Source organism: Brienomyrus brachyistius, chromosome 6 (assembly GCF_023856365.1).
Source record: "Brienomyrus brachyistius isolate T26 chromosome 6, BBRACH_0.4, whole genome shotgun sequence".
NCBI lineage: Eukaryota > Metazoa > Chordata > Actinopteri > Osteoglossiformes > Mormyridae > Brienomyrus > Brienomyrus brachyistius.
In genome coordinates this window covers 17153117-17179361 of record NC_064538.1, presented here as the reverse complement: position 1 = coordinate 17179361, position 26245 = coordinate 17153117, and the positions used below count along the sequence as shown (strand labels likewise).

The window sequence follows — 26245 nt, the reverse complement described above, 5'->3', positions numbered from 1 at the left end:
TATTTATGTTCATACAATCAAACAGAGGACACAGCTCGGTCTCTGACACAATTCATGGTGCTGATAAACACCGCAAACGCAGGCCCGTCGTCTGCGCTGCCCTGACATGTGCAGCTGCAGAGCTGTCACCGCATCTACATGCCATGTTTCCCCGAGATAATACCCCTTATGCATATGCCGATTGCTCCCCCCTTTATCCCCTAACCTGCTGCGACGTGAGTTCAACGTGCAAGGCCCGGGACGATGCAGCTCCGGAGTTGCTGACCGAAGTGGAGACCGCGATGTCCAGGACGTTGACGGCGCTCATCCTCCTGACGGCAGCAGGCGGTTTCATTCAATAAAACGACTCATCCTTCCCGTGAAACCGCCTCAGCTTGGTACGGACTAAGTGGGTGAGCTATTAAAACGAGAACAATGCGTGCCGGCGTGAGTATCCGCTTCATAAAACAGATGATCACGCAGCTGTCCGTAGCGCGACATAAACAAAGTGAGACTTGCTCAGGAGGCCATTATCCGTATTTCATACTCAATCCCCGGTAGATCTCTGATTGGCTCAGACTCCTGTCGATCTCTTAAAAGACTTAATGAACGGGGCATACTTCAAAATCATTGGCTAGAATTCCGCCAATCACCCTGAAAGGGGCGGGGATATATACACAACAGGAAGTAGCTCCTGGCATGTTATGTTTCCCTTCCATTATGAGGAAGTTGGGGGTTAAATTTGCGGGTAACATGACCCGCTGGTAACTGTAGTTTGATATCACGGTCCGAGGGGAAGTTTCGTATTCTACATAAATGGTTAGTAGTCTTTTTAAGTTAAATGAAGTATTAAACTTTACAGCAGAATAACAGAAATATATTTTAACAACAAAATTTGTTGCGATCAGCAATGTTTTATTCGTACAACGTATGTTCTGTAACAATATCCTCGTGCATATTCTATAAAACGTGTAGGCTTATACGGTTGAAAATTGCTGTTTATGTATATGGACGTATTTTGTTATCTTCCTAATTAAGCTACCACATAAGCTTATTTCATCGCTGGAGAAGCTGCTGCTCCTACCTGAAACGGAAAAAGGAGGTGCTGTCGCTAGTCGAACCCGTCCATATGTATATTTGTCTAATAGATGTCCTTCACATCTGCTTAAGGATAACGGGGAGCTGCACAACAAAAAGAAACTCCTGTCATGTCGTTTTCGTCCGAATGCACTGGAGTCTAGGGAAGTTTCGCTGTTTGGCATTTACTCGTGACCTAATAGCAGTCCACATTCGACTCTTTCCAAGCGCACCGGCAGCCTGTATCCCTTTTGACAGCTCTACCATCTCCTCCCTGTTTAGCAACAGTGTCTTTTTGGTTTATTTTTATTTTTAGAAATGAAAATGCTGGATGGGCAAATCACCGCACATATTTTCTCAAAGCCACGTCATAAGGAATAACGGACTATCTTTACTGTATGTATTAAAGATGTCATGTCTGCAGAATGTAACGGATATCCTTTCAGCAAGGCAACTAATTAGTTGGTCTAGATTAACTGAAGATCCTGTGAAGCAGAATTTGAATTCAGACGATAACTTGCCCCCCACAAAAAAAATAATTTATATATATACACATACACACAAACACAGGAAATTCATAAAGGTCTTTTTATTCAAAAACACATACAAAATAATGACAATTTAAGCAGCCAGGTAAAAGCTTACATACCATTAAAAGTATATTATTATTGCTGTGTATATATATATATATTGCACTGAGTGTGAAACACTCCACTCTGCAGCAAGTCACAGTGATGAACTCAGCAGACAGGCAATCCAAATGACGTTCTTATTATACAATCACTGATTCCCATTTCATATCCACAGTCCATACATGTAGAATACAAACAGAGATTCATTCAAGAAGCGTTCCACTTTACAGTTCGTTGTACTCCATCCTTGAAGGGCCAGAGGGTCTGGACTGGCACACTTAAGGGGGTCCGTTTTTGAGCTGGTTTCAGAATCTGTCAGAGTATGACGCATGTTGGTGGTCCTCTGACCCTGCTTAATGTTACAGTCTGAAATATCTTCCCTACATTCACAAGACCATAGGCACATCACAATTCCCAAAATCAGACTGATCACATTTGTTCAGACCAATGAAAATTAGGGAAAAATATTCATTGGATGAAACAAAACAATTTAAATGTTGTCCAACCAAACTTCACTTCTCTTAATGATCAGCATTAACACATAGAAATTTGAAACTGAAATGAACCAATTAAGCAGAAAAAAAGGCTCAACGGGTTTAAAATTGTGTCTTTGTAAATAGGTGAATTTCCATTAGAGTGCAAAGAGTGCAGAAGTACAACACTTAAAACCAAGAAAGTGCAAGAAAACTGCTGTATGTTCAGATTATTCTATTCTTTCGTAGTATTACATCATAGTATCACACCAAATTCCATTGTCTATGTCTTAAATTACACCACAGCCTGTTAAATTCTGCCCAATTACGCTTCACTTCATTTTAAACAGAATTACACCAGAGACCCTCGCTTAAGATCCAAGAATATTAGAGGTGCACCAAGGTCTAGTGATTAGAGAGAAGTATTAAACAGTGTAGGTCTTTTGCTTTCATTTAGTCAAAAAGAACCCACCCTCACATCTTTGGTTTGACTGACGCACAAGGCCGCTACATTTCATGAGGAAATATTTTAAATTGCATTGTTTGTGCATATAACACAAATTCCATGAGTCAAACAGAACATAAGCCTAACATTTAATGGCCTTTGGACAAGGCAGGTCTCCATCCCCCATCTCCTACACACAGGATAGTGTTCTGCAAAGATGCCTGGTGATCTGAACTGTACATAATTACGTGACAGTGAAAACAATGTAGCCTATAACAGCTCAAAGAACATCAGGAGAACAAGGGTCCACTATTCTTGTGCCTCTTTTGAAATAAAGACCTTAATATTATACCCCCAGAACGTGAAGAACACTTCACTTGACAATCCTAAGCCTCAAAAATTGCAACTTCATTGGATGACTAGACCCTGTGAAACCCTGCATTAGCAATATGGCGCCCCCTTGTGGCACACCTGATGTATAGCATCTGCTGTAATTTATGGCTAGCTAAGAAAATTTCAACGTTGTTGGCTGGATGACAGAAAAGGGGAAAATCAACAACAGTTATTAAAGAAATAAACATGAGATGCATTCAGAGAATTCCAGAGCAGCTCCCCATCATAAATACTACCTGAACATGGCCTTTTGGCATGACATGCTGTCTAGTTGGAATAGTTCAAGAGCAAAGGACCAGCGATCACCAAGGACCATTCAGAAGAACATAGTCTATGGGCTCCAGGGACATTCACTGGATGTACAGGATGTCGCTCTCCTTCAGCCCAAACCGGCTCTTGTGCTTGTCAAAGAGTTTTCCGAGTGAGGTTATATACATAGCGTGGTACTGATCAAGCACCTCCTGACTGGGGTCTTCGATCTTGGGTACTGTGATTGGTTCTCCCACTGAAATATGTAACCATTAGCAGCTATTCAGCAGTCAATTACAATCTTGACAGAATTTCAAAGATGCAGGCAAAATATCAACAGGTAAAAATAAATACAGCCTTCATTGTTAAGAGCTAGGCAGTACAGGCAAAGATGTTAAACATTAATATGCCCTTTACCCTTATTCACTATTTAGTTACTGACCACAAGGTGGACTAACATTGAACAGCTGTCCAGTGCCTTAATAGCAATTGTCACAGGCCTTAAGGCTAACATCCCATCCACAGTCTTGCACCCTACGCTACCTGAGAAATTCTCCAGGTCTCACCCACCAATGACCCTGAAAATGAGGGGGGGGGGAAAGTAACAACTCACCGATAGTGGTGATGGGCTTGGCATAAGGCACAAAGCCCCAGGAGTCTTCTGAGAAAATGCTACAGCCGTGGAAGAGGCATGGGGCAAAGCCGAAGAGCTTCTGGAGTTTCTTCTGGGCCAGTCTCCAGAAGGACCCCTCCTCGAAGATGACCTGCTTGTACACCTCGTTCTCTCCAAAGGAATACACAGGCACCAAGTCGGCCCTGAGAGAAACAGTTCCACAGGAAGCACTTACTCTCGGTATGAGCAGGACTCTGCCCCAAACCTCTACTGGTGCGTGAATGGGTTGATCATTCTTTTTCAAGGTGAAAGTAGTATTCTGGCATAAAACAGAATTCACCCCGTGACCTCAACCCAGATAACCAATAAGGAAATACATGGAAAGCATTAGTACGCAATATTAGACATTCATCTCTAGAATAGTGTTCTACACAAAAATATAAAGATTAATGTTAGACTTATAAGATTAATTTTGAATTAATATCTTGCCTTTTGTGTCTGCCATCTGACAGATCACACACACACACACACGGGCCCTACTAACTCCAAGAGGCATTTTCTACTTCCGTCTAACCCTTACCCCTTCTGCAATGCCAGCTTCACAAAGCCCTTGCGGTTCTTCAGGGTGACAGAATTCATGCCAGGAGCGCAGTCCAGGGACTCAGCAGCACCCCCAACGACGATTATGACAGCATTACCCGTCCCGTTGTGTGATAGAAGGTGGTCGATTGAGTTACGGTTCACAGGACAGATACCTGAAATACGCATCAAAATGTCAACGTTCTTTCCATACCTTTTGCGAATCTAGGCACCCTTATCAAGCCAAAAAAGCCATAGGGTTTCAAAAAGCCAGAGGGCTTCACCGAAAGAATTGGTTGTCCTATGCAAAACACCGATCAATGGGCAAACAAACCAAATTCCACCAGCTGCAGCACAATATTGACTTCAGCACATGTTCCGTTCAGGTCGTGCCAGAGAACAAAGCTCAGGGTTCAATAAAATTACAAAACACTGTTCATGGATCATGCCCGTAGCGTCCAGGATAGGCTCAAGAGCCCCTGCGACCCTGAATCAGACAAGAGGTTTCCAAAAATGGATGGTTGGATGGACATCCATGGATCTTTTTTAAATGAACGCTACACAGTCTGCATCAATATTTACAGAAAACTGCCTACCTCCACTCATCAAGTAGTCCCTCAGCAACGGCATGCGGAAGTTCCCAGCAAGGGTGGCCAGAGAAGGTCTAATGCCAGGGAATTTTTTGGAGAAGCCTGTGGACTCGGTCGAAAAGTTGCAGAATGCACCGAAGCAGAAGATCCCATGGGGATGGTAGCCGAAGATGTAATTCCGACTTGGCAGAAGGTCGCACGTCTTGACAAGCTGAAAGGCAACAGGAAGTCCACTATGTCAACATTTCGGTGAAGGACATTGCACCTTCCACACAAGTCATAGTCAACAGAAAATATCATGTCTGACACTAATGATTCAATATTAAGGAAAGACCTACATGATTGTTTTACTGCCTGCATAATCGTCTTGGATGAGCCAAGAAAAAAAAAATCGGTCATTTTCATTGTGTTTCACTAGGGCCTCATTTATTGCGTATGTTTTACATGGAACAAAAGATTTATATTTGGAGGTCTTCGGAATAGCATTTTTGATGTAGGCAAGTGCACTGCAAGTCCCCTGCATTGCAAATAGTCGGTGTGAAAGATTGGCCTTAGCAAAAGTTGTACAAATCTCTGAAATATCATACGACTTGAAAATGGGCAACTTGTAGAGCTTGTGTTCTTTTAGCAATAAAATCAGACTAATGTACTTGGAAAAGCAGCCAAAACTGAATCGTTGTACGCGAGTCTTATAGCATAGGAGTGATGTACATGCTTTCATAAATTTTTTAGCTTGGAATTATCGATCCCGATAAGCTACATCTAAGTAGTCAAGTAATAAAATAATAGCCATAATCATTGTTCTGTTTTCAGCCTGGGTGAAGATATTTGTTTGTAGATTTATTTATTACAATTCCAGAGAATCTAATCGAAAATTTTAAAAGATACTATAAACAGCTGGTCATTTGGGAAAAAGTACTCCGTTGAGTATAGCAACAAAAGAACTCAAATGGAATTAATTGTAAACACACACAAGATAGGCTGTGCATGCTATTCCCAGCAGCTAATCAAACAAGCGATACACAACATGATTATTAGTTCAGATTGTGATGTTTCCAAGGAGATTCCGTGATAGATTTTTTTAGCCCATGGTTACAAGGAGCACTTGCGCAGCCACTCCCGTGGAGTTCCTGTTTGGAAAGGTTCATCAGCGAGAGAGTCACACAGGACATCAAACAAGCAGCTCCACCACGAGCTTCCCAGCACCCACTCGTCACAAACTCTCAAGCGGGGACTTACCAGCCATCAAAATAGCCAGAAGGCGGAATCGTACATCCAAGTACTAGACACGTAGAGTTTCACACAACCAAAGTTCAAACTCTGGAGACAACGCTCAGGGATTTTTATGGCACGTTAATCACGGCTATTGAATGTGACTTTTACCCTACTTTGGAATAAATGGCTTGAGTCAAAACATTGTGGTGCTGAGGAACTGACAAATAGAGTAACTGGAATTTACAATGACCAAATTATGACCAGCTTCACTGCACCAATATTAAACTTCATACAGCCTCACATTACATCTTGACAGACACACAATTTCACATCCAACTCTTACCAATGTAGAATCATCTATGACAAGGGTGGCCCATCTTATCCGCAAAGGAACAGTGTGTATGCAAGCTTTTGGTATAACCAGCCAACCAGTCCTCTAATTAATAATCTAATTACCTCAAAAACCTGATCTAAGACAGTGTTCCTCAACCTAGTCCTCCCAGCTCACAGAACACCTGTACCAGGTATTCAGTGTTCTGTTTGGTTGAGGTATGCTGGGTCCTGGGAGGGAGTAAAAATGTGGACTGTCCGGGGGTCCCCGAGAACTGGATTGAGAAATGGATCTAGAGCATGGAGACATGTGCTGATCCATACTGGATATTCATGACTATCAAAGGGTTAAGATGAAGCTTCCCCTGTCAAATCATGACATGTCAGAATAGCCTATAATTATATATACACATATACATATACATATACATATACATATACATATATATATATATATACACATACATATACACACAGGTCTACTTTGGCCCTTAGCTTTGGCATTGGCCAACGCAAACCACTTCTACTCAAACAGCGTTGGTGACATCATCATGGAGGATTCTGCCATACAGACTGTGTGGTAAGACTGTTCTGCCTAATCTGGGATTGAACTCTGACTCTGGGCATCAGCGAAGAGGAATGAAAAGACTACCTCAGCAACAGGCCATCAGTCTATCAGTGGAGCAAAGTCTGCTGACTTGCAATTAACGAACGGACTCTCAGGGGGTACAGTCAAGGTAAAGAAAGAAGAGGGAGAAAAACAGAGGCTCTGGGTATTGGATTTTGTTTATCTCTGAACTTCAAAAGACACATTTAGCAAAATAATCAATGGTTTTCTCAGATGAAATAGTTGCGAATACCCAGTCCTGTTCGATATGTGCCAGGCATGTTTGACGGAGGATACGGCAACACTGAGATAACAGATCCTGAAACTATTGAAAACAGGTTATGATCAGCTCTGATATTTTCCAGCCTACAGATGACCCAGAATTAATTGAACTGATAGTGACATAAGGACACTTACCCTGATAGGGAAGAAATCTCTGAAATAGGTCCAAACGGCCCAGTTCCGCACCCAGGACGACCGGCGGCCACCTGAACGCACACACAGTTAAGAGATTTAGCTACCAGACTGGAATCCTTGAACTCTACAATGCAACTAGGGTGAGGGTGAGAATCATGGATTTCTGAACAGGTTGCATCTCCGCCCCCCGTCCCAAATGTGCGCATCCTGCCTTCATTGGGGGTGTCCCAGTCAAAGATGAGCCAGCAGGTGTAGAAGGCCGCAATCAGCCAGCAGTCAGTGCAGAACAGGTAGATCAGCACCATCGTGCAGGATGCACCTGTGGGAAAAAAAGAGGCCATTTCCTTACACTTACGGGGTCTGTCCACCATGACGCAATCGGCAAATCTGCTCCGGCATCAGACTCAAGCTACAACGACAATTCAGCCGAACAAGGCTTAGCGCAACGGCTTAAATGCGAAGCAAATTAGATAATCCCACTCTCGTTCCAGTTTACAAAACTACACACCACGTATCCATCTCATATTTCTTTGTTCGTGTTCTGGCATTTTCCCTGGATTTTAAATGTTATATAAAAACAGGAATGGTGCCCAAATGAGACCTAAACAACAAACAAAACCTTATTTTACATTAAGTTTGAGCAATTAAGTTAATATGAAGTTTAAATAACATGTGGAAAGACATTATTTTAAATGTGAGATAGATCTTAGATGGGGTGTCTGGCCTGAAAGGCTGATGTTATGGAATCGGGAAGCAAGAGCACCCACGGTTAGCTCCTCTTGCTGAACTAATGAGGAACTGGAGGCGCCCGGGGAGAAAGTGCACTGCTCACCTACAAAGAGGAAAGTGAGGATCCACTGGATCACAGAGATGGCCTGCAGCTGCTTGATGACCTTGGAGTGGGACAGCCAGGATGTGCTGCTCAGATCTTGAAGGGCAGAGAGGATGCTGGAACCAGTGCCTGAGAATGGGAATGGGGGTGGGCACACAATGCATAAAGACCACCATGTACAGCACTGCATTCCCCACAAGCATACAGCAACAGGCAGCCTTCTCCCTGAAGTACAGGAGAACTACGTGCAATAAAATAAACTTCTTTGTTTCCATAACTCTTTAAATCATGGCCTAAATCTTAAAATAACTCCTGTCAAACATTACAGGCAACAAACAACACGTGTACTTAGGCGTGCATGTCTGACCCAAGCAGTGACATCTATCTGTTAAATAACGCTGTCCAAAGACAAAGCGACCACGAAAGAAATTAAGGTAGCATTAAATGAATCACTTCTTCGCACATGCAGCTGCAAATGCATTTCTGTGACCTACACTTAATTTAAAGGTGTTTTGCGTAACTATGCGTTTAATATAAGTAGTGCTAAGACAATACTATTGTAAGTTCTCTAACAGAAGCCTGCTGTGTTTATGTGATTAACTATTGAAGAACTAACCCACAATGAATAAATACAATGAATAAATATCAACCACACCATAAGTATTAATGCATCGTTGTTCTTAGGTATAGATGGGCAACATGTTTTAAATAATACAAGTTAAATTAGCCGCCAACGGGATTTCCCAATTGTTTAAAATCATTAAGCGGAGCAAGATATTACACGGGGTTTAAAGCGGTCTATTATTATCTTACCTCGCAAGACACCGGAATAAGCAGCAAGTATCGTCTTCATTATGGAGGAACAGGACACTAACGAATATAAAATGACACAAAAAAGACGCTGCTGCTTCCTAAGACTGAGCTATCCTCACTGCCCTTCCAGTATAACTATACCGACGACTGATCGCAGCCACTTTGCGCACTGAGATTTAAATGGGCTGGGAGGAGCTATATAGTCCGGGCTGGGAGGGCTGTTTCCCTGGGATAGATGCCAAACATTTCATCGATCGCAGTAGTGATAAAGGTGGAAGTAAAGCCGCTGCAACTCCGACAGATAAAGGAAAGTGAATGCGGGTCAGGACTGGACTGGTCATTCGGCGTACCGGGCATTTTACCGGTGCGCGGATAGATATGTGGTCAGACAAGTTTTGCCGTGGAGATCTCCCACTTCGGCAAAATTTACCACAGAGTCAATGGTCCGATTTTTTTTTTTAAATCAAAGTCGATCCCTGGTGCTACCTGCTAACACTTATGGTCTGCACTGCATTTTATATTCTTATTAAAACCATAGACGGTGACATGTTTGATAAAGGTTTGATCGCCAGCAACACTGGGCATGGTCCCGAGGGAGCCAATACCTTTCTATGCCAACATTTGTTTGATCGATTTTCCCTCGGTTCTCGACGCATTTCAGAGCAAATAAGGGATTGCAAATGGCAGCGAGGAAGGCTGTGATTTTTTTATTTGGAAAAGTCGTGCTAACGTTATATTATAGACCTACCTCTTTTTCTGTTACACACTATCCTCATACATTACTGTATTGTATGTATCTAGATGGTAGTTTTGTGCTAAGATGTAAGAATGTATAAGGTTGTTGTTTTGAGTTCCATGAGAAGTTTTGCTCTAACATTCACATGAGTACTTAGCCAGCATTGTCTTCTATGTCAGTGGTCACAAATGTTCATTACTGTGACAGGCCATGTCATACTTAAAAGTAAAATTGTACAATTGCGTATTTGCCATCCATCCATCATCTACCACTTTTCCAGGTCACGGGGGCAGCAGTCTAAGCAGAGAAACCCAGACTTCCCTCTCCCCGGCCACTTTGTCCAGCTCCTCTGGGGGAATCCTGAGGCGTTCCCAGGCCAGCCAGGAGACATAGTCTCTCCAGCCTGTGCTGGGTCTTCCCCAGGGCCTCCTCCCAGTGGAACATGCTCGGAACATCTCACCAGAGAGACGTTCAGGAGGCATCCTGACCAAATGCCCGAGCCACCTCATCTGGCTCCTCTCGATGCGGAGGAGCAGCGGCTCTACTGTGAGTCCCTCCCAAATGACCAAGCTTCTCACCCTATCTCTAAGGGAGAGCCCAGCCACCCTGTGGAGAAAACCCATTGTATGCTGCTTGTATTCGCGGCCTTGTTCTTTCGGTCACTACCCACAGCTCATGACCATAGGTCAATTGCATATCTTATTTCCCTTTTATATGCACGGTTCGAACGACTAAAGTATGGGAAAGAGAAACCTGTAAATCAAAGTAACTTTTTGTTACCTAGTATTATAGTGCGGCTCAGGTTAACAGAAACTGCTGATTTGGTTATTCAGTCATAAATAGCAGAGAGAGTTGCGTGGCGTTCAATGTCACTGAACTTTTATTACGTTTAGTATTTAAAATCTGCTTATTTCTCACCAATGCAGGTTAAGAACCGCTTTTACACGTGTAACTGTTTTTCAGTTTATGCACGGAAAATCACTTGACTGCTTTTTACTTTTATCCCCTTTATAAAATACTGTACCATTGTTCCTTGTGTAAAGTCATCTGCAAATGGTGAAAGTAAAAAGGATGCTTTTCAAAATCACCAATGCAAACTTGTTTCCTGACAGGTATGCGACAGGTTATTATGGTTTATGAGAAGTTCTACAGAGTGAAGAATGGACACTTGTCAAAATGAATGGTGGATGGTATCTATGCAAAGAAATGTCAGATTATCAAAATGAACATGATTGACCCCAGGTAAAGATATTGGTTGGGTGTTGATTTTACAGTGGAGAGGTTTGATGCCGTCTGTCTCCCCCCCCGCCCCCCAGTAATATGAGGGTTATAGGGTGATTGCTTTGTGGGCTGTGCCTGCCCACATCTCTGCTTGATGAGCACAAGCCGCAAACCGTACCTTTGTTTAACTTTGCACCAGACGCCCAGGTTCCAGTGGTGATATGATCCCCATTAAGAATGCCTCGTTTCTAACCAGTATGCACAATAGGCATGACAGGCTGCCATGTCATTTCATTATATCTCTTCACATCATATACAGGTATGTTCCCCGTCGCACAATGACGATACACTGATGCCTTTCTCTGTAAATCCGTATCCTCTCCGCAGTCACGGCCGCAGAAACGTGGAATGATGCCCATAGTGTCACTAGTTTGACGGTGGTCCAGAAGGCCGGAGAAGCAGTGCAAATACAGATGAAGAAAGAGCTGAAGTCTAGACAGACTGTTGCTGAAATTAGTTTGATTGAAATTCAAGGCCCAAAACGGACAACTGCCAGATGGGTCCGGTCAAGGACCTTTGGTCCATTTTGAAATCATGTACAGTTATTGATTTAAGAAACTGACGAAACCTATAACTGAACCGCCCTGAATACCATCGTCGTGCGGTAAATATGGTAGACTTGAGGTGCTTTCTCTAGCATCTTATTAAAGATGAGATCTCCAAAAACTGACAAAACTTAGATCTACAGCTACATTGCATTTTTTTGTTGTCTTTTCCCCCAGCTTTGCTCATTTATGCAGCTGTATACTTTACCGGGTGAGATAAGAGTAAGTCGTTTCCTCAGGAGTATCTCAGAAGGTGTTGTTCCAAATGTCTACTCTACTTGCATCCCAAACAATTTTCCCATGCTGAGCAAAACTGCTTACGATATCTGTTTAATATTTTTGCATGCTTATTATAAAAAACAAATAATAGCAGTAAAGTCTTACTTTAGAACTAATAAAATATAATCTTTTCTGAAGAATCAAAATATTGATCACTCTCTTTTGCACTTTGTACCCGGACCAAAAGAAGTCAATTATTTGCAATATCTTGCATTTTAGTGCCCCGTGAAGGGAAGACAAAAATCATTTTTCATTGAGTCAAGGCCTGATATAAATAACGAAATCCAGAAATATGTATTTTATTGGGCTCAGGCATGAGGTGGAGAAGCTCAGCATTGGATACTTAAACTGAACTGTCCAAAGAAAAGCTGAAAATGCAAAGAAGATGCTTATGACTTCAGAATACTGGATGCATTACAAGCGTATTAGAGGATGCATCATCCTGCCAGACACACCCCCGACGTGCAAGCAGCATGGCACCTGCTCTAACAGTTTGTTGCAATAGTCTGTTGTGCAATGAATTTCAGTAACCTTTCCCGCAAAAGACACATGCATTTTGTAATTGGTGCTGAATACTGTACAGTATTTTTACAGTATTTACTAGGTAATATAGCATTGCTATACACACATTATGAGCCTTGAGAAAGTTATCGGACCCACGGTTTCCAAAAATGCTTTTGTTTAGGGGGTATATTTATATTGCAGAATTAACTGATTTTTTTTCCATCATTTGTCACAAAATACCCAATAATGACTAAATGACAACGCACTTTTAGGAATTTTCGCCTTGTTAAAAGTAAATAACTGAAATCTCTCACTTTGTTGGGCATATATCTGGAAATGGGTGTTTTGGAAGAAAATAAAACAGGGTCGGGGGGTCAATGCATTTAAGTTTCCCAGTTGCTGGTGCGTCAACCATGGTGCAAATTAGGGAAACAAGATCCTTGATTAGTGAACAAGAGAACAAGACCTAACAGTCCCAGTGTTCCTGTGTAAAGGTGGGAGAACCTTCTAGCTTTGCAGCACTGCAGATACATTCCTGAGAAAATGGCATGTTACAGGTAACCTGGTGACACACGGCACTTAAAGGAAAGAGTGAATGTAAGGAACAGGTCTTGAATATCTTATCTTTAATAACAAGGACCAGGCACTGCTTATCACCCGGGTAACACCATCCCAATTATGAAGGAAGGTCTGAGTACTGATATAAATGGGGTGTTTTTTGGGTTTTTGGGTAAAGCAATGCATTTATACACGAGGACTCTGTGTGTTTATTGAGGTTTTCTTTATACCATTTTCCAAGGTGGTCTTTGGTAAGAATCAGTCTGTGACCTGGGGCAGAAAAACCTGTGTGATTAAATACAGAGGCTAACAGCTTTTGGAAAATGCTGATGGCTACAGTTTATGAAAATAGTTGGCAATATACCAACTTATACGTTAGTATTTTGCTTGCTTCTTTATTTATTTGTAAACTTAGAACAGTGATTTTTTTTTTGAAGGCTGACATGCATCCTGTGTCTCCATTATGCATTCATTATAAATTTCATTCTGGTAGCCATTTTATTTATTTTGACTGGAATCCTTGCATTGTCCAGCGTAATCTGCTGTAGGAATTCCTACAGACAGGTGAATTTTCAGTCTTTCGCATTGTGTCTCTGTCCACTTGAACATTGGTGCAATAACACCTGTCCTTGGATGGCAGAAGACCTTTGTGATCTTGGTGTCAGGGGACCGGCTTGGCCTCCATGTAGGAATCCCAGGGGCACACAGTCCCCCCCCCGGGTTCCACGCGGCAATTCTCCTTTGGACTGTGAGGTCTTCCTGAATGACTCGTCTTCATCTCAAGCATGTACTTTTTAATTTTACTTCTCTCTACAACTTGGCACTTATTTTCTTCCTTAAGGAAATAATTCTGTAAACATAGCCAAAGCAGCTGTGTGTCAGCATTGACAGTCACCACTGTTAATGATTAGTGCTGCTTATCACAGCTGGCGTGAAATAATTCATGGGGTTTTTGTAGGAACACGGAGAATAACAAGAATACATTGACTGCCAAAGTGAAGAAGTTGGTAAGCATTTTGTGTATGAAGATAACTCTCGAAAATCAATGTTGTAAAAGGGAAATGCTAATATAGATCTGGACGGTATAAAACATGCATTTGTCTGTATGCAGTTGACACAAAATCAGCATTGTGGTATATATATAAAATGTATGAAGTCCTGGTTTTTGCCTTGTGAGCATTTTGCCCAATGTGAAGTTGAGTCAAACTACGTGAGATGTCCCTCTGGTTGGCTCAAAGTACACAATACGTGGAGCCCGGAAACCGATAGTGTTGCTTTGTCGTCAAGATACAAATGAGAAGGTGATAAAACAGGATGGGTATCCGCCATGAAAGAAATCGGACCCTCAGAGTTCGCATCGCGTCCAGAGAGCTTTCATTACACAAGCTGTTACGTTTCTGCCCCCAGTCAAAGCCCACAAGATTTCTGCACAGACTCTCATGGGCTCTGCTCCATGTAGTCAGACGTCACTGTGAGTTTGCACCTTGTCGAGTGTTTCTCACTTCCTGCAAGATCCTGGTTAGTGGTTGACTACATGATAAAACAGTGAAACTGCTTCAAGCCTAGCAAGACATTAACTATTCACAGATGCATGCGTTTTCATGATTCTGCCAGACCTACCTGCCATTGTTATTCCTATAGGACTTGCTGTACATACCCATACAAACAGCGGCAGTGTTTACTTCCAATCAAACCATTCGTTTTTGTGGGGCCCCCTGTTGGCCACAAACAGCCACTACACTAAATGTTAAATACACACATTACTTATTCAGTAGATGCAGAACCAGCATGTTTTGCTAACCTTAACCTGCTAGCTCTCCACGATCTCCTGACTCTATTTGCTAGTCACTTGTTTCATTTTTGGAACATCTGAGGCCGTGTCTTTTTCATTTGGACCCCAGACACAACAGACCCTGGGATAGTGATTTTTTGAGCAACAACAAACCCAACATTTATGCAAATAAATCATTTTTTAAGCTAATGAGTAGCTTGCATAATGAGATTATGAAATGGGATAAAACGAATGAAAATCCCAGTGATATTTTCATATTAGATTTCCTCAGAGTTGTTTTCTAATTTAGACGAGTAATTAAACACCCCTGATCTGCTCACATTTCATATTCCAAAAGAGTCAGTGAAATAATTAACCAAACGATATGTTTGACAAACAGTTGCCAGGTGAGAATGAAATTAATCTGTTATCCTCTCTAAGCATAGGTCTTTATTTGTGCCAGTAAGGACTCAAAATAGATGCTCAGGAGCCACCAGAGAGAATGTCAGTGTCACTCCGAGCCCGGGGCCAAACCCCAAAGGTTTTTAGTTCAGCACTGACACTCCCTCATCTGAGACTTTAGCTTGCGTGCTCTGGATTGACGCTATCATCACCCCTTTGACAAGGACAGTGGACGGACCCTTGGTCCAAGACCCCCTCGGGGCTCCGTCCAGTATCACTCTGTTGAAATCCTGGCACTGGGCACAATCCAGAGGGTTTTTTTTTTATTCGGCAGCTGGGACATTTGGAAACATCTCACCCCTGCAATCATGCAGTGTTACAAAACTACAAAGGACGTGACAAACGGCTACTGTCCTAAACTGACAGTTTAGCATAGTTAATCTCATATATATATATATATATATATATATATATATATATATATATATATAGATATATATATATATAAAAAAAATCACAAAGTTTTCCTCAGAAACAGGTAAACGATACATTTATAGACACATCTGCTGGACTGTATTGCCTATTTACTCTCTAGTTTTACTTAGTTTCATGCATGTGTCAGATGTGAAATAACTACGGTGAGAACAAACATTGGACACCATTTGTAATGCCAAGAATAAATCGATATTAAAATATTTCATTTCAAACGTACAAACAGAAGATAGCCAGTGTACACTGACACTTGTTTGCTTTTCAAACAAATCACTGAAGTATCTCCAAGCTGAACTGGTTTGTAGCCAAACTATCTGGTTTGAGAACATTATAATTAATAATTGTATGAACAGGGTGGTCAGGAGGCTGTGCTGGTAACAGTGTCACCTTAAACATTTATGACTGGGGTTTCCTGTCCGGTTCTATCGGTGTGGTTGAGCTGGTTTCATAGAAAATCTCCAATAACTTACAGCAACATGACTTAGTGACACATAGCATGTGGGATTGTGTCACCTGTGATGTCATCTACCCGATACTCCTGTATAATACTCCTATTGACTCTATAGGCATACTGGCATATACCCTAAACTGGTTGTACCCTGCACCCAGTTATCTTACCCTTATTTACACTTCTGCATGTTTATTATTTTATTTATTAATAGCACATTTTTTATTTCTCTATCTCTAATTTTCTTTTTATTCAATTTATTGTTTTGTGTATTTTTGTCTTGACAGTATGTTTAAATTGTGCACTAACACCAGCACCTGAGCCAAAACAAATTCCTTGTACTTTTTGTACATGGCAAATAAAATGATTCAGACAATGATTATGATTCTGTCTACCATGCTTCCAGAGACAGGCTGTTGGCTCACCATTACCCTATATTGGGTTAGCGCTTATGTAAGCTGGGTAGATGGAATTTTACAATCATTTGAGTGCATGATAAGATGAGGCTTAATTTTTTTCAGTACTTTAATGTCATTTTGCAAGACCTTGTCCCCAAGATGGCTCCTTCCGAAAGATTCTGTTAAGAAACTGGGGCCATGAGTCACACATAACCCTCGTGTCACTTTTTACATCTTTGAACCCATGTGAATGTCCTTGTATCCCACGTTAAATTTCACACATGTATCAGCCATGCAAAGAGTCATGTTCATTATGCCTGCACTGCTAATCACGTACGTCATTGTTCCTGAGATATGTTTCATACATATAAAAACGGACAAAGGTTTTAACACAAAACAATGTAAAGCTGGCGTGTGGTATCCAGCCTTAATATTTAAAAGATGCTGGTGTTGTTTAAATCAGCATTTCCCAATCCGGACAATAGACAGTCCAAGTTTTCGCTCCCTCTACAGCCTGGCAGGGAGCTGGGAGGGAGCAAAAACGTGGGGCGACTGTGGGTCCCTGAGGACTGGATTGGCCTAAATTGAAATGATTGGCCATTGATACAACAACGGGGGATCTGGGGCAGAGAAAGTCCTCCTTCAGAAGGGAAACCTGCCGGGCTGCGGTGCAGTAAGAGTCTGACCCTGCCCCTCGAGGTGGGCGCCACTCAGATGATGGTGAGGTGCTTCTCCTTAGGAACTCCGTACTTTTCCTTGTGGTCCTCAAACAGCTGATACAACTGCTCGGTGTAGAGCTCATGCAGGGCTTCCAGCTCCTCATCGGTGGGCCTGAGGTTCTTCTCCACCTTTATCGGCTTCCCGACTGTGGAGGGAACATGTGGTCACTTCTTGTTCAGTCAGATCCACTGGCCAAACACACCGGCACAGCAGAAGATCATCTTTAGCAGCTTGCAAAGGACATTCGTGTTACATTTACATTTACTTGTTCAGCAAGAGCTTGGCATTCAGAGCAATGTACAACTGAGACAGCAGGGTCAGCCGGTTCCAAGAGTGGTTGGGGTTAAGGGTCTTCCCCACCGGCCTAACACTCCACCAGCCCTGGGCACAAGACCTACAGAGCCACACACCACTCTAATCTAAAATCTGAGACTATTTTATAGGTAACACTCACAATCAAGGGGCTATGTGTTAAACCAGTGTTTCCCAATCTGGTCCTCGGGGACCCTTTTTGCTAGCCGAGCCGACCCGAGGACCGGATTGGGAAACACTATGTTAAACTATTTCATGCCACTGTTGATCATCACCTGAGGATGAGATCATTCTGTAATGCAACGTCTCCAGTTGTATGACGTACAGTGGTACCTCGGTATAGTCCGCTTTGGAATAAGTCCAACTTGGTATACGTTCTGTTCGTACGTGAAAAATTTTGCTTGGTATATGACCTTTGTTTGGAATATGACTCGCGTGCTAGAACTTGAATGGGTCAAAAGTTGGTAAGCCATCACGCTCTCTACTGTTTGCTATAATGAAAATGTTGTCGTGATTCTGCAGGCTACTTCACTCACAGTGCTTTTTGCCTCCCCCATCTTGTTCTCCACGAGACACACATATGGGTGAAAGCAAGCGTTGGGGGGGGGGGTCTACAGCACAGGGTCAGCCAATGTGCAGTACCCCTGGAGCTGGGGGTTAGGGGCCTTTGTTGAAGGACACACAGACATGTGACTTTTCTGCCAAGACTGAGGCTTGACCTGGCGACCTTCTGAGGTCAGGCACAGAAACTGTGTTGAGCCACCTTGTGGCAAAATTCTTCTTTCAAAACCATCACATACAAAGAATATACTCAAATAGTATCACATCAAAATCACATTTTGAATATTTAAAAAAAAAAAACATTTATGGAGCTTAGCAGGGAGTGCCTTAGGGCAGTGTTTCCAAATCCGGTCCTCAGAGACCCACAGCCGTTCCACGTTTTTTCTCCCTCCCAGCTCCCTGCCAGACGGCCCACATTTTTGCTCACCCACAGTGTTGATGGGCCTCCTGTATGGAATGACACCAAAGCTGTACTGGAAGACTCCACGGGCGTGGAAGAGGGGCAGGGAAATTCCCATCACCCTCTGAAGGCACTCCTGCAACGAGCGAAGCCAGGTCCCCCTCTTGTTCTGCACCTGATCATAAATCTCATTCTCCCCAAAGGAGAAGACAGGCACCAGATGAGCCCTGTAGGGGAAACGGTCAGCCGACAGATGGAGGTGCAAGAAAGGTCAAAAAAAGATGGTAGAAGGGCACAGAATAGTGAGATATAAGCTTGGATGAGGCCTAACCCTAACCCAGTTCTTAACCTTAAGGCCCGGCCCAGCCCAACCGTCCTTACCCATTCTCCATTGCCAGTTTGACGAAACCCTTCTTATTGGCCAGCTGCACGGTGTAGGAACCAGGATGTGCATCCAAGGCCTCTGGTGCTCCTCCCACCGCGATTACTAGCACATTACCGCCCCCTGGCTGCTGCAGCAAGTACCTCGCACTGTCCTTGTGCGAGGAGATCAGACCTATGGTATAGTTTTGGCATATTGAATTATAAAACTTCCAAATATTACAGTGTAGCTGAACCTCTCTGTGTGTATCGAGTGCTATTAATGTACATAAGTAACTTATATTGTAGTGTTTTTTGGCTTCTGGGATGCACTTAGATTATGGTGTAACTTTGTTCAAAAGTATTGGCTTGTGTGGTCTATTTGGCATGTGTGGTATAATTATATATGTACAGTATGCATATTTTGTGCAATTTGCAATCTTTCACGTTTGTTGTCTCTCGCTTGTCTGTTATGTGTTTATCATGTAAATATCTGTATTCTTTTCATGTTATATATATATATATATATATATATATATATATATATATATATATATATATAATTTATTTTATTTTCTTATATGCCTCAGTTTCATGTTTGTGTGTCGTATGTGACCGTGCACCAAAACAAATTCCTCTGACATAAACATGTGAAATAAGTGATTCCGAGTCTGATCCTGAACTGTGATCAGTGTGAATCCCCTCCGCCCCCCACCTCCAGACAGGAGTAGGTCCCGGAAGAAGGGGATCCGGAACCAGAGGGGCAGCATGAGGAGATGTGGCCTCAGCCCAGGGTATAGCTCCCAGAATCCCGTGGCGCAGGAGGAGAAGCTGGTGAAGGCCCCCGCCACCATGATGCCGTGCGGGTGGAAGCCGAGCACGTAGTTCTGCTTGGGGTCAATATCGGCCGTTTTTATCAGCTGGAGGGGGGAGGTCAGAAAGGAGTAATGAGTGCTGCAGCCGCGGCGGCCACACGCTCCATTTCCACAGTAAAAAGAAAAGGCTGCACTACACTGTGGATCCCCCACCCCCTGGACAGGTGTCCAATGAAAAGTCTGCAGAGTTTTCTGCTTTTCTGTCAATGGAGTTTCCAACAATGGAGTCGGGGGCCAGAGCAGGACGCTGAGTTCCGCTCCCAGGAGGAATGTATGTGTGTATGTTATATGTCTTACATGAGAACTTTGGCACATCCTTTTTTTTTGTGGTAGTTGAAAGCTGATTGGGTGTAAAACCTGACCATACCTATTAAACTCGTAAAGATTTAACAAATTAAAAGGGCCAGTGGGTGGCTCAGTGCTGTGACCAGAAGATGGCCAGTTCAAGTCCCAGCCTCAGCAGAGCACTGACATGTCCAATGGGCCATTAATCAAGGCCCTTCACCCCCCAGCTCCAGGGGGGCTGCATGTTAGTTAGATGATGAAGCACTTTTTGTCAGCCTTCCTGCACGTGCTGACAAACAACTATGACTTATTCAAAACACAGAGCTCCAATTCCCCCCCCCCCGCACATACCTATTTGGTACATCCTAATACCTCCCAGTCATTGCCCTGGTCCTCACATCCCAGGCAGTAAAAAAGACTCAAATCTCTATCATCCACATGATAGGTGGTACCCGCTTGCGCTTTTTTTAAGTTTAAGTTTGCTGAAGGCCGCAACTCTGCAAAGAGCAGGATTTGAACCAGCAACCTTTTGCTCACAAAGACCTAACCTGCTGAGGCACACACCAGCCCCCAGTCAGTCCGGCTGCACGTGTTGAGGAGCATGTCACATTAGAGATGCCAAGGATTGTATCCCAGGACTTAATACATGCAAAGCATGCAGTCTGCCACTGACCTACATTCCCTTAAAGTCACTATTTAGATAATATATTATAGCCCCCCTGGCTGAATGGAGGAAAGTGACACCCAGCTTAAGACTTCCCCGAATGACAGAGGTCGAGCAGCGACTGTTATAGATGGTACTTGTCTTCACGTGCCCCCCACTCCACCCCACAGCCCAAATGTCCCAAATTTATTATTCTCTGCTGCTTTTCCACAGGTTGGAGCCCAGTGTTTGCAAACACAGTGCGGGTCTCCCCTCCCGCAGCTGCTTTCATATCAGCCGTCTGTAACCAGAACTACCCACATGTTTTGCCTGAAAACCAGTAAGACAGTGTTTCCCAATTCGGTGCTCGGGGACCCACATACGGTTTTTCTGGGAGCTAAGAGGAAGCACAAACATGGACCGACTGTGAGTTCCCAAGGATTGGATTGGGAAAATATAGTTCCTACTAATCACTAGAAAAAGCACGTAATTATTAAGACAGGTCAACCGGCAAACACTTACTTGCAAAAACGCTGCACCTAGTACAGGGATGAACACTCAGAAGAAATTCATGCTTGAGTTCTTTGGTCACGTTCTTTCGATGTTATTTACCATTTTATTTACAATGATTCCTGGGACTTCTCCTTGCCAAGCAGTAAAATATTTTTAGAAAGCCAGGTGAAACTGAGTCACAACTGAAATGTATCCTTCTTTTGTACTGAACTGAGCATGAAAAAAAAAAGTGGAATCTAATTTTCAAGCAAATGTCAAATTTGGAATTATTGCTTTGCCAGAAGCAACATACCAACATATCATTTCTGTGGATGAATATGTTAAACGGTTAATGCTTTAAAATATTTTTAAATGTACCTGCAAGGCCATCTTATGGAAGTCAAGTAAGTATTAGTGACTCTGCAGACAATATCCCACCTGCTTCCTTCTCACTAAACATAAATCACAGAGGGATAAATTCTTTCCTTTACTGGTTGACAGCTGACAGAACAGATAGAGACACATATTAATGTAACAATGCTGATTTCTCCCAGTGATTGAATGATACATTCTCATTGTGTCTCGTCTCCAACAAACATAATTCCATGTTAAATGTACCCTATATTTTATATTTCATCATAATTCTACATATATCTGGCTTCAAAGCAGTTTTTCCCCCAAGAACAGTTATCGGGCTCAGTGTAGTGTGGGTAAATGTTATGTATAGGTCAAAACTCTTAAAAACGAAATAAACCTAAACCTAAATTTCCTTTCATAAGACACTGACTGTTTATGCAATACAGCTTAAACAGCACTTACATTTTCACATAAGTAAAAAAAAAAATCAAACCATATTTAAAAATGTATTCATCTTTTGGCAGCATTCGTTAACCTAGCTAAAAAAAAACCCAAAAAAACACCGACAATATTAAAGATAAGGTGCGCGATAAAGCGTCCCCGGAAATAAAACACTATATACGTCGTACGACAGGCAAAACACATAAACAAGACATTTAAATTTGCATGTTGTGAGCTGCCATTTCCTTTTAGCAAATCGGATCATACAGGGAAAATACAAACAGATCACAAGAAAACCCCGCAAACCATTCAAAACTAGACCTGAAGTGGATTTATCTTTAAACTAGCAATATTAAAATTATGACCACTGGAGGGTAGTGTTGTGTTACAGCGCAAAGGCACGTCGGACCGAAAAACATTCTCTGGATAGAGAAGCAGAAAGATTTTATTTACAGGTTAGTCAAATGTAAAGTCGCTCAAAATGTCATATTTAATTATTCAAAAGTATACTGCAGGGCAAGGAACTTAGAAGTCAAAATGTTCTACTAGTGAGTGTGTGCGTTTTTATAATTGTTATATTGTGGGGACCAGATTTCCCCACAATGTGATAAAAACTTGTAACTATTTACCTTAACACTTTTTCGGTCCCCACATAGATAAGCTCAATTTTATAAAAATCTGTTAACGCAATAAAAAAAAAAAAAAACTTAAAATACCAAAAGTCTTGTATTTTGTTTGGTTACTTATAGTTAAGGTTGGGGCTGGGTAGGGGTTAAAGTTGTCATGGTTGGGATTAGGGTTATGCCCATAGAAATGTAATGGAGAGCCCCCATAAAGATATGAATACTTGGGCTGTGTGCGTGCGTGTGGCGGTGAGGGTTGTATTTACGACATTGTGGGGACCAAAAGTAAGCAAATATATAAAACAAGTATAGAAAAAGCAAGTATATAAAGCAGTGCTGTTTCACAGCTGACAGTGTCCTTCTTTGAGGTTCGGTCAGTGGCCTGGCACATCCACACGTGTACAGGCACACAGACAGACAGACACAAACACATGCGCACGCACAGCTGGGGAGCCACTGAAAATAAGACCCAGGCACACCCAGAGTCCGTAGTTCAATACAAACTACAAAGTTCCCTGATGTTCCACCGAGAGAATATTTACCGTCAGGCGCGATATCGCCCGTGCCAAGCTGACCTTGACCTCAGGCAGCCTCAGAGAAAAACTCACAAGTTAACAATCTCCACAGTAGACGTTTTTACAGCAAAAAGCACAATGCACTATAACACACAATAGTTGAAATAGCTAAAAATAATGAGGACATTGGGTTACATTAAATAAGTTATTTCAGCATAGCTTTTAGTGTTTATTAGCAGTTATCAGCAGTTGTTTCAGATTTTCAAAATATATATGCAGATTATTTATTTTAAAGCGATTTTCGCAGATATTTTCCATATATTAGTTCATATTGGCAACGGGGTAGAGTTGCGAGTTACACGTCCTGGAGCTGGGTAGCATGACACAGCAGAAACGCGAGGACAAAAATGTCGGATGCAAATCCCGTGGAGGAGCGGAGGAGACACAGCATCTGTGCACCCAATGAACTCGGCAGAGAGCTGCAAAAGCACGTGACAACAAATCCCTGAGGATAAAACCACATTTCCCCCGATGTGTTTATCCAGAATGCAGGAAACCTTAGCAAATCACAAAACAAAACAGCTCATGCCTAACATCTTTATATAAGCTTTTCATGCAGAAATTGACTTTTAGCTTACACAGATGTGATTATTCTCTCTATAGCTTTGCTCATCTGCTGCCCAAAACAATACCCATTCTGCATTATTCCCTGCATGTAGCTTCGGGGATAAGCTCCAGACCTCTGTGACCCAGTATAGAATATGGGCCCTTCTGAAAAAAAATAGTACAAAGCAGCATGATTTTCATGCTGGTGTAGCTGGTAGATGCCAAGCACGCTTTATGCTGGTCATACTGATAACCAGTTATGCCAGTCTGTGCTGTTTTTTTTAGCAGGGGGGTATGCAAAATGGATGTATTTTGTGTGCTGCATGTTGGGTGGTAGACAATGTGGTGAGCATTGACCTGTAACCCAGAGGTTATTAGTTCAAGTCCCCTGGAGGCATACAAGCTTATCCCGAATATCTCTTGTAACATATTCAACCATATGAAAAGAAACTGACAGATACTTTGCGTAAAAACTGCATCTAAACAACACGTGCATGAAGCCCCATAACCCATATGTATCCCAAATTGTCCTGTGCAAGGAAGCATGATGAAATTTCTGCCATTGCTCAGCACGTTGGAGACTAGGTGTTGCATCACTCACCCGGATGGGGAAGTAGTCTCGCATGTGTCTCCATAGGGGCAGCCTGCAGATGACATCGATCCTCCTACCGCCACGAGCCGGCGTCTCCCAGTCGGAGAACCACCAGCAGGCATACAACACGCTGATCAGCCAATAGCGGGTGAAAAGGAGGGCAAGGAAAAGTATGGCGCTGCCCGGCGCTGCAAGGACAAACGCCGGCGTCACCCAGGGGAGTCATGGACACCACAATGAGGACGGGGTGCCTACAACACTGTACACACGCAATATCTGCGATTAGTCGCAAGCAAAATCTGTCCTCCTAAAATCAAGATCTATTTGTGCTCATTCTGTGGCACAGACCTATTCCATTTCCTTTAATGTCTCTCTCTGAGACAGTTTATGAGATATAATTCCGTTTCTATTGTCATAAGTTCCAAAAGGGGGGGGGGGGGGGGGGGGTGTTAGAGGCTAGGATGACGAAGCAGGTTTAGGAGTTTGGATGCCTCCCTTCCTGCTGACACAGTGAGAGGGTAACGAGACTGTGCCCTCGCTGGCCCTGGCACTGCCTGTTCCTGGCAGCAAAAGGGGGAGAACGAGGGGGAGAGAGAGAGAGAGAGAGAGAGAGAGAGAGAGAGAGAGAGAAAGAGAGAGAGAGAGAGAGAAGCAGCCCTACCCTGCAGTTACTGCTGCTGCTAATACCTCAGTCATGTTCTCTATGTCAAAATCATATTTCCTGTGCAGGGACCCATAGCATTACGGGTGAAAAAACAAGAGACATTTCGACAGGTTTGCATGTTAAACAAGACCAGTACAAGCTAAAGCATAAAATCTCCTAACACTATATTTAAAGGCATTTTTTTAATTGTTAGAAATTACTTATTCATGGTATCATGGCCATGTTTTGCACATATTTAATGCAAGTAAAAAAAAAAAACCAACATGAAATAATTCTATTTTTTTTGTAAGCTTTTCCTCTTCACCCAAACTGACTTGCTTGCTGTGTCCTAGCCTGAAGCAGTGTTTTAGATGTTCCAAATGTAGGGAACCCAAGACATCCCTCTACCCCTACATGACACTTAAAAATCACACAGGTGAAGAGAGAGACAGAGCTGTAGTCCACCAGGAGCCAAAACGAGCTACGGGACAGGAGCCTGCGCTGGAGCAGAGAGCCCGGACGGGCCCCAGGCGTGTCTGCGAGCGACACTCACCCAGGCCAAGGAAGCAAAACACCCAGAAGAGTACGGATGCCGTCTGCAGCCTCCGAGCAAGGGGGACGTCCAACGGAGCAAGCTGAACCTTCATGGCAAATTGTCACGCAAAGTCGAGGACCAAGATGGTGATCTCAGCCGGAGTCCACCGTTCAAAGTCTGCTGGCCGTCCTCCTCCGAGCGTCTTATCGTGAGATTTTGCCCAAGAGCACCTAGATCACCCGGCAGACTTTTGACCCCAGTGAAATAGCATTTATTAAAATGTCACTCTCTCTTCTGTTTAAGGTTAAGAGAAAAATGCATGTGGTCCTATTTGTCCTGCGGTATTTAAGATATCGCCTCAGTGCTCAGTTCTTTGACATCTCTCACTACATTTGCAGAGATTACAGGGTTTGGTAAGAAACATATAAACATATATATTCTCATTTTAACTCTTGAAGTAAGGTATTGCATTTCACGATCAATTTGATTTTGACCAATTATTTCAAGTTGATTTTTATTATTAGCCTGGTGAATACCTGCCGTGAATGCTGGCCTGGATGGCCAGAACTCAACATGGGCAATTCTATGATAGTTTAAGGTTTGGGGCCTAACAGTGCGTATGATTCA

The 26245-nt window shown here is 42.7% G+C and overlaps 3 protein-coding genes and 1 long non-coding RNA gene across 7 annotated transcripts in view; 1 reads left to right on the top strand and 3 right to left on the bottom strand.

Annotated features, from left to right (window-relative positions):
- Positions 1-541, bottom strand: part of uvrag (UV radiation resistance associated gene) — a 73645-nt gene extending 73104 nt beyond the window's left edge. The window contains exon 1 of one of the 2 annotated variants that reach the window (XM_049016978.1): positions 206-541. In XM_049016978.1, the coding sequence (XP_048872935.1) occupies positions 206-334 (129 nt within the window). In that variant the 5' untranslated portion in view covers positions 335-541. The remainder of the gene's footprint in view (positions 1-205) is intronic. The other variant, XM_049016979.1, reaches the window with a different exon arrangement.
- A 1089-nt stretch (positions 542-1630) lies between these two features.
- Positions 1631-9425, bottom strand: dgat2 (diacylglycerol O-acyltransferase 2). Its single transcript, XM_049017593.1, has 8 exons — positions 9245-9425; positions 8432-8560; positions 7811-7918; positions 7600-7670; positions 5037-5241; positions 4442-4616; positions 3862-4064; positions 1631-3504 (listed from the first exon to the last, which is right to left on the bottom strand). Exons 1-8 carry the CDS (start codon positions 9282-9284, stop codon positions 3350-3352), a joined length of 1086 nt encoding a protein of 361 aa, XP_048873550.1. The 5' UTR covers positions 9285-9425; the 3' UTR covers positions 1631-3349.
- Positions 9426-9477: 52 nt separating this feature from the next.
- Positions 9478-12269, top strand: LOC125745099 (uncharacterized). 3 transcript variants are annotated; one of them, XR_007398567.1, is made up of 4 exons: positions 9478-9515; positions 10261-10526; positions 11093-11222; positions 11589-12269. It is a non-coding gene; the product is annotated as an uncharacterized LOC125745099 (long non-coding RNA). The 3 variants fall into 3 exon arrangements; XR_007398568.1 differs by having other exon boundaries at positions 9482-9608; XR_007398566.1 differs by lacking the exon at positions 9478-9515 and having other exon boundaries at positions 9532-10526.
- A 4504-nt stretch (positions 12270-16773) lies between these two features.
- Positions 16774-25825, bottom strand: mogat2 (monoacylglycerol O-acyltransferase 2). The gene is made up of 6 exons (XM_049017191.1): positions 25637-25825; positions 24450-24628; positions 19727-19931; positions 19033-19207; positions 18679-18878; positions 16774-17523 (listed from the first exon to the last, which is right to left on the bottom strand). Exons 1-6 carry the CDS (start codon positions 25728-25730, stop codon positions 17369-17371), a joined length of 1008 nt encoding a protein of 335 aa, XP_048873148.1. The 5' UTR covers positions 25731-25825; the 3' UTR covers positions 16774-17368.
- Positions 25826-26245: the final 420 nt, after the last annotated feature.

Bases quoted from the DNA above. Each gene is read 5' to 3' on its own strand.
- dgat2 (XM_049017593.1), bottom strand. From the start codon at position 9,284: ATGAAGACGATACTTGCTGCTTATTCCGGTGTCTTGCGAG. The intron at 8,561-9,244 runs GTAAGATAATAA...TCCCATTCTCAG, and splicing joins TTATTCCGGTGTCTTGCGAG to GCACTGGTTCCAGCATCCTC. The intron at 4,617-5,036 runs GTAGGCAGTTTT...TGCGTATTTCAG, and splicing joins GGACTACTTGATGAGTGGAG to GTATCTGTCCTGTGAACCGT.
- mogat2 (XM_049017191.1), bottom strand. From the start codon at position 25,730: ATGAAGGTTCAGCTTGCTCCGTTGGACGTCCCCCTTGCTCGGAGGCTG. The intron at 18,879-19,032 runs GTAAGGACGGTT...TTTCCCCTACAG, and splicing joins AAACTGGCAATGGAGAATGG to GGCTCATCTGGTGCCTGTCT. The intron at 17,524-18,678 runs GTGAGCAAAAAT...TTCCCTCCACAG, and splicing joins GAGGCCCATCAACACTGTGG to TCGGGAAGCCGATAAAGGTG.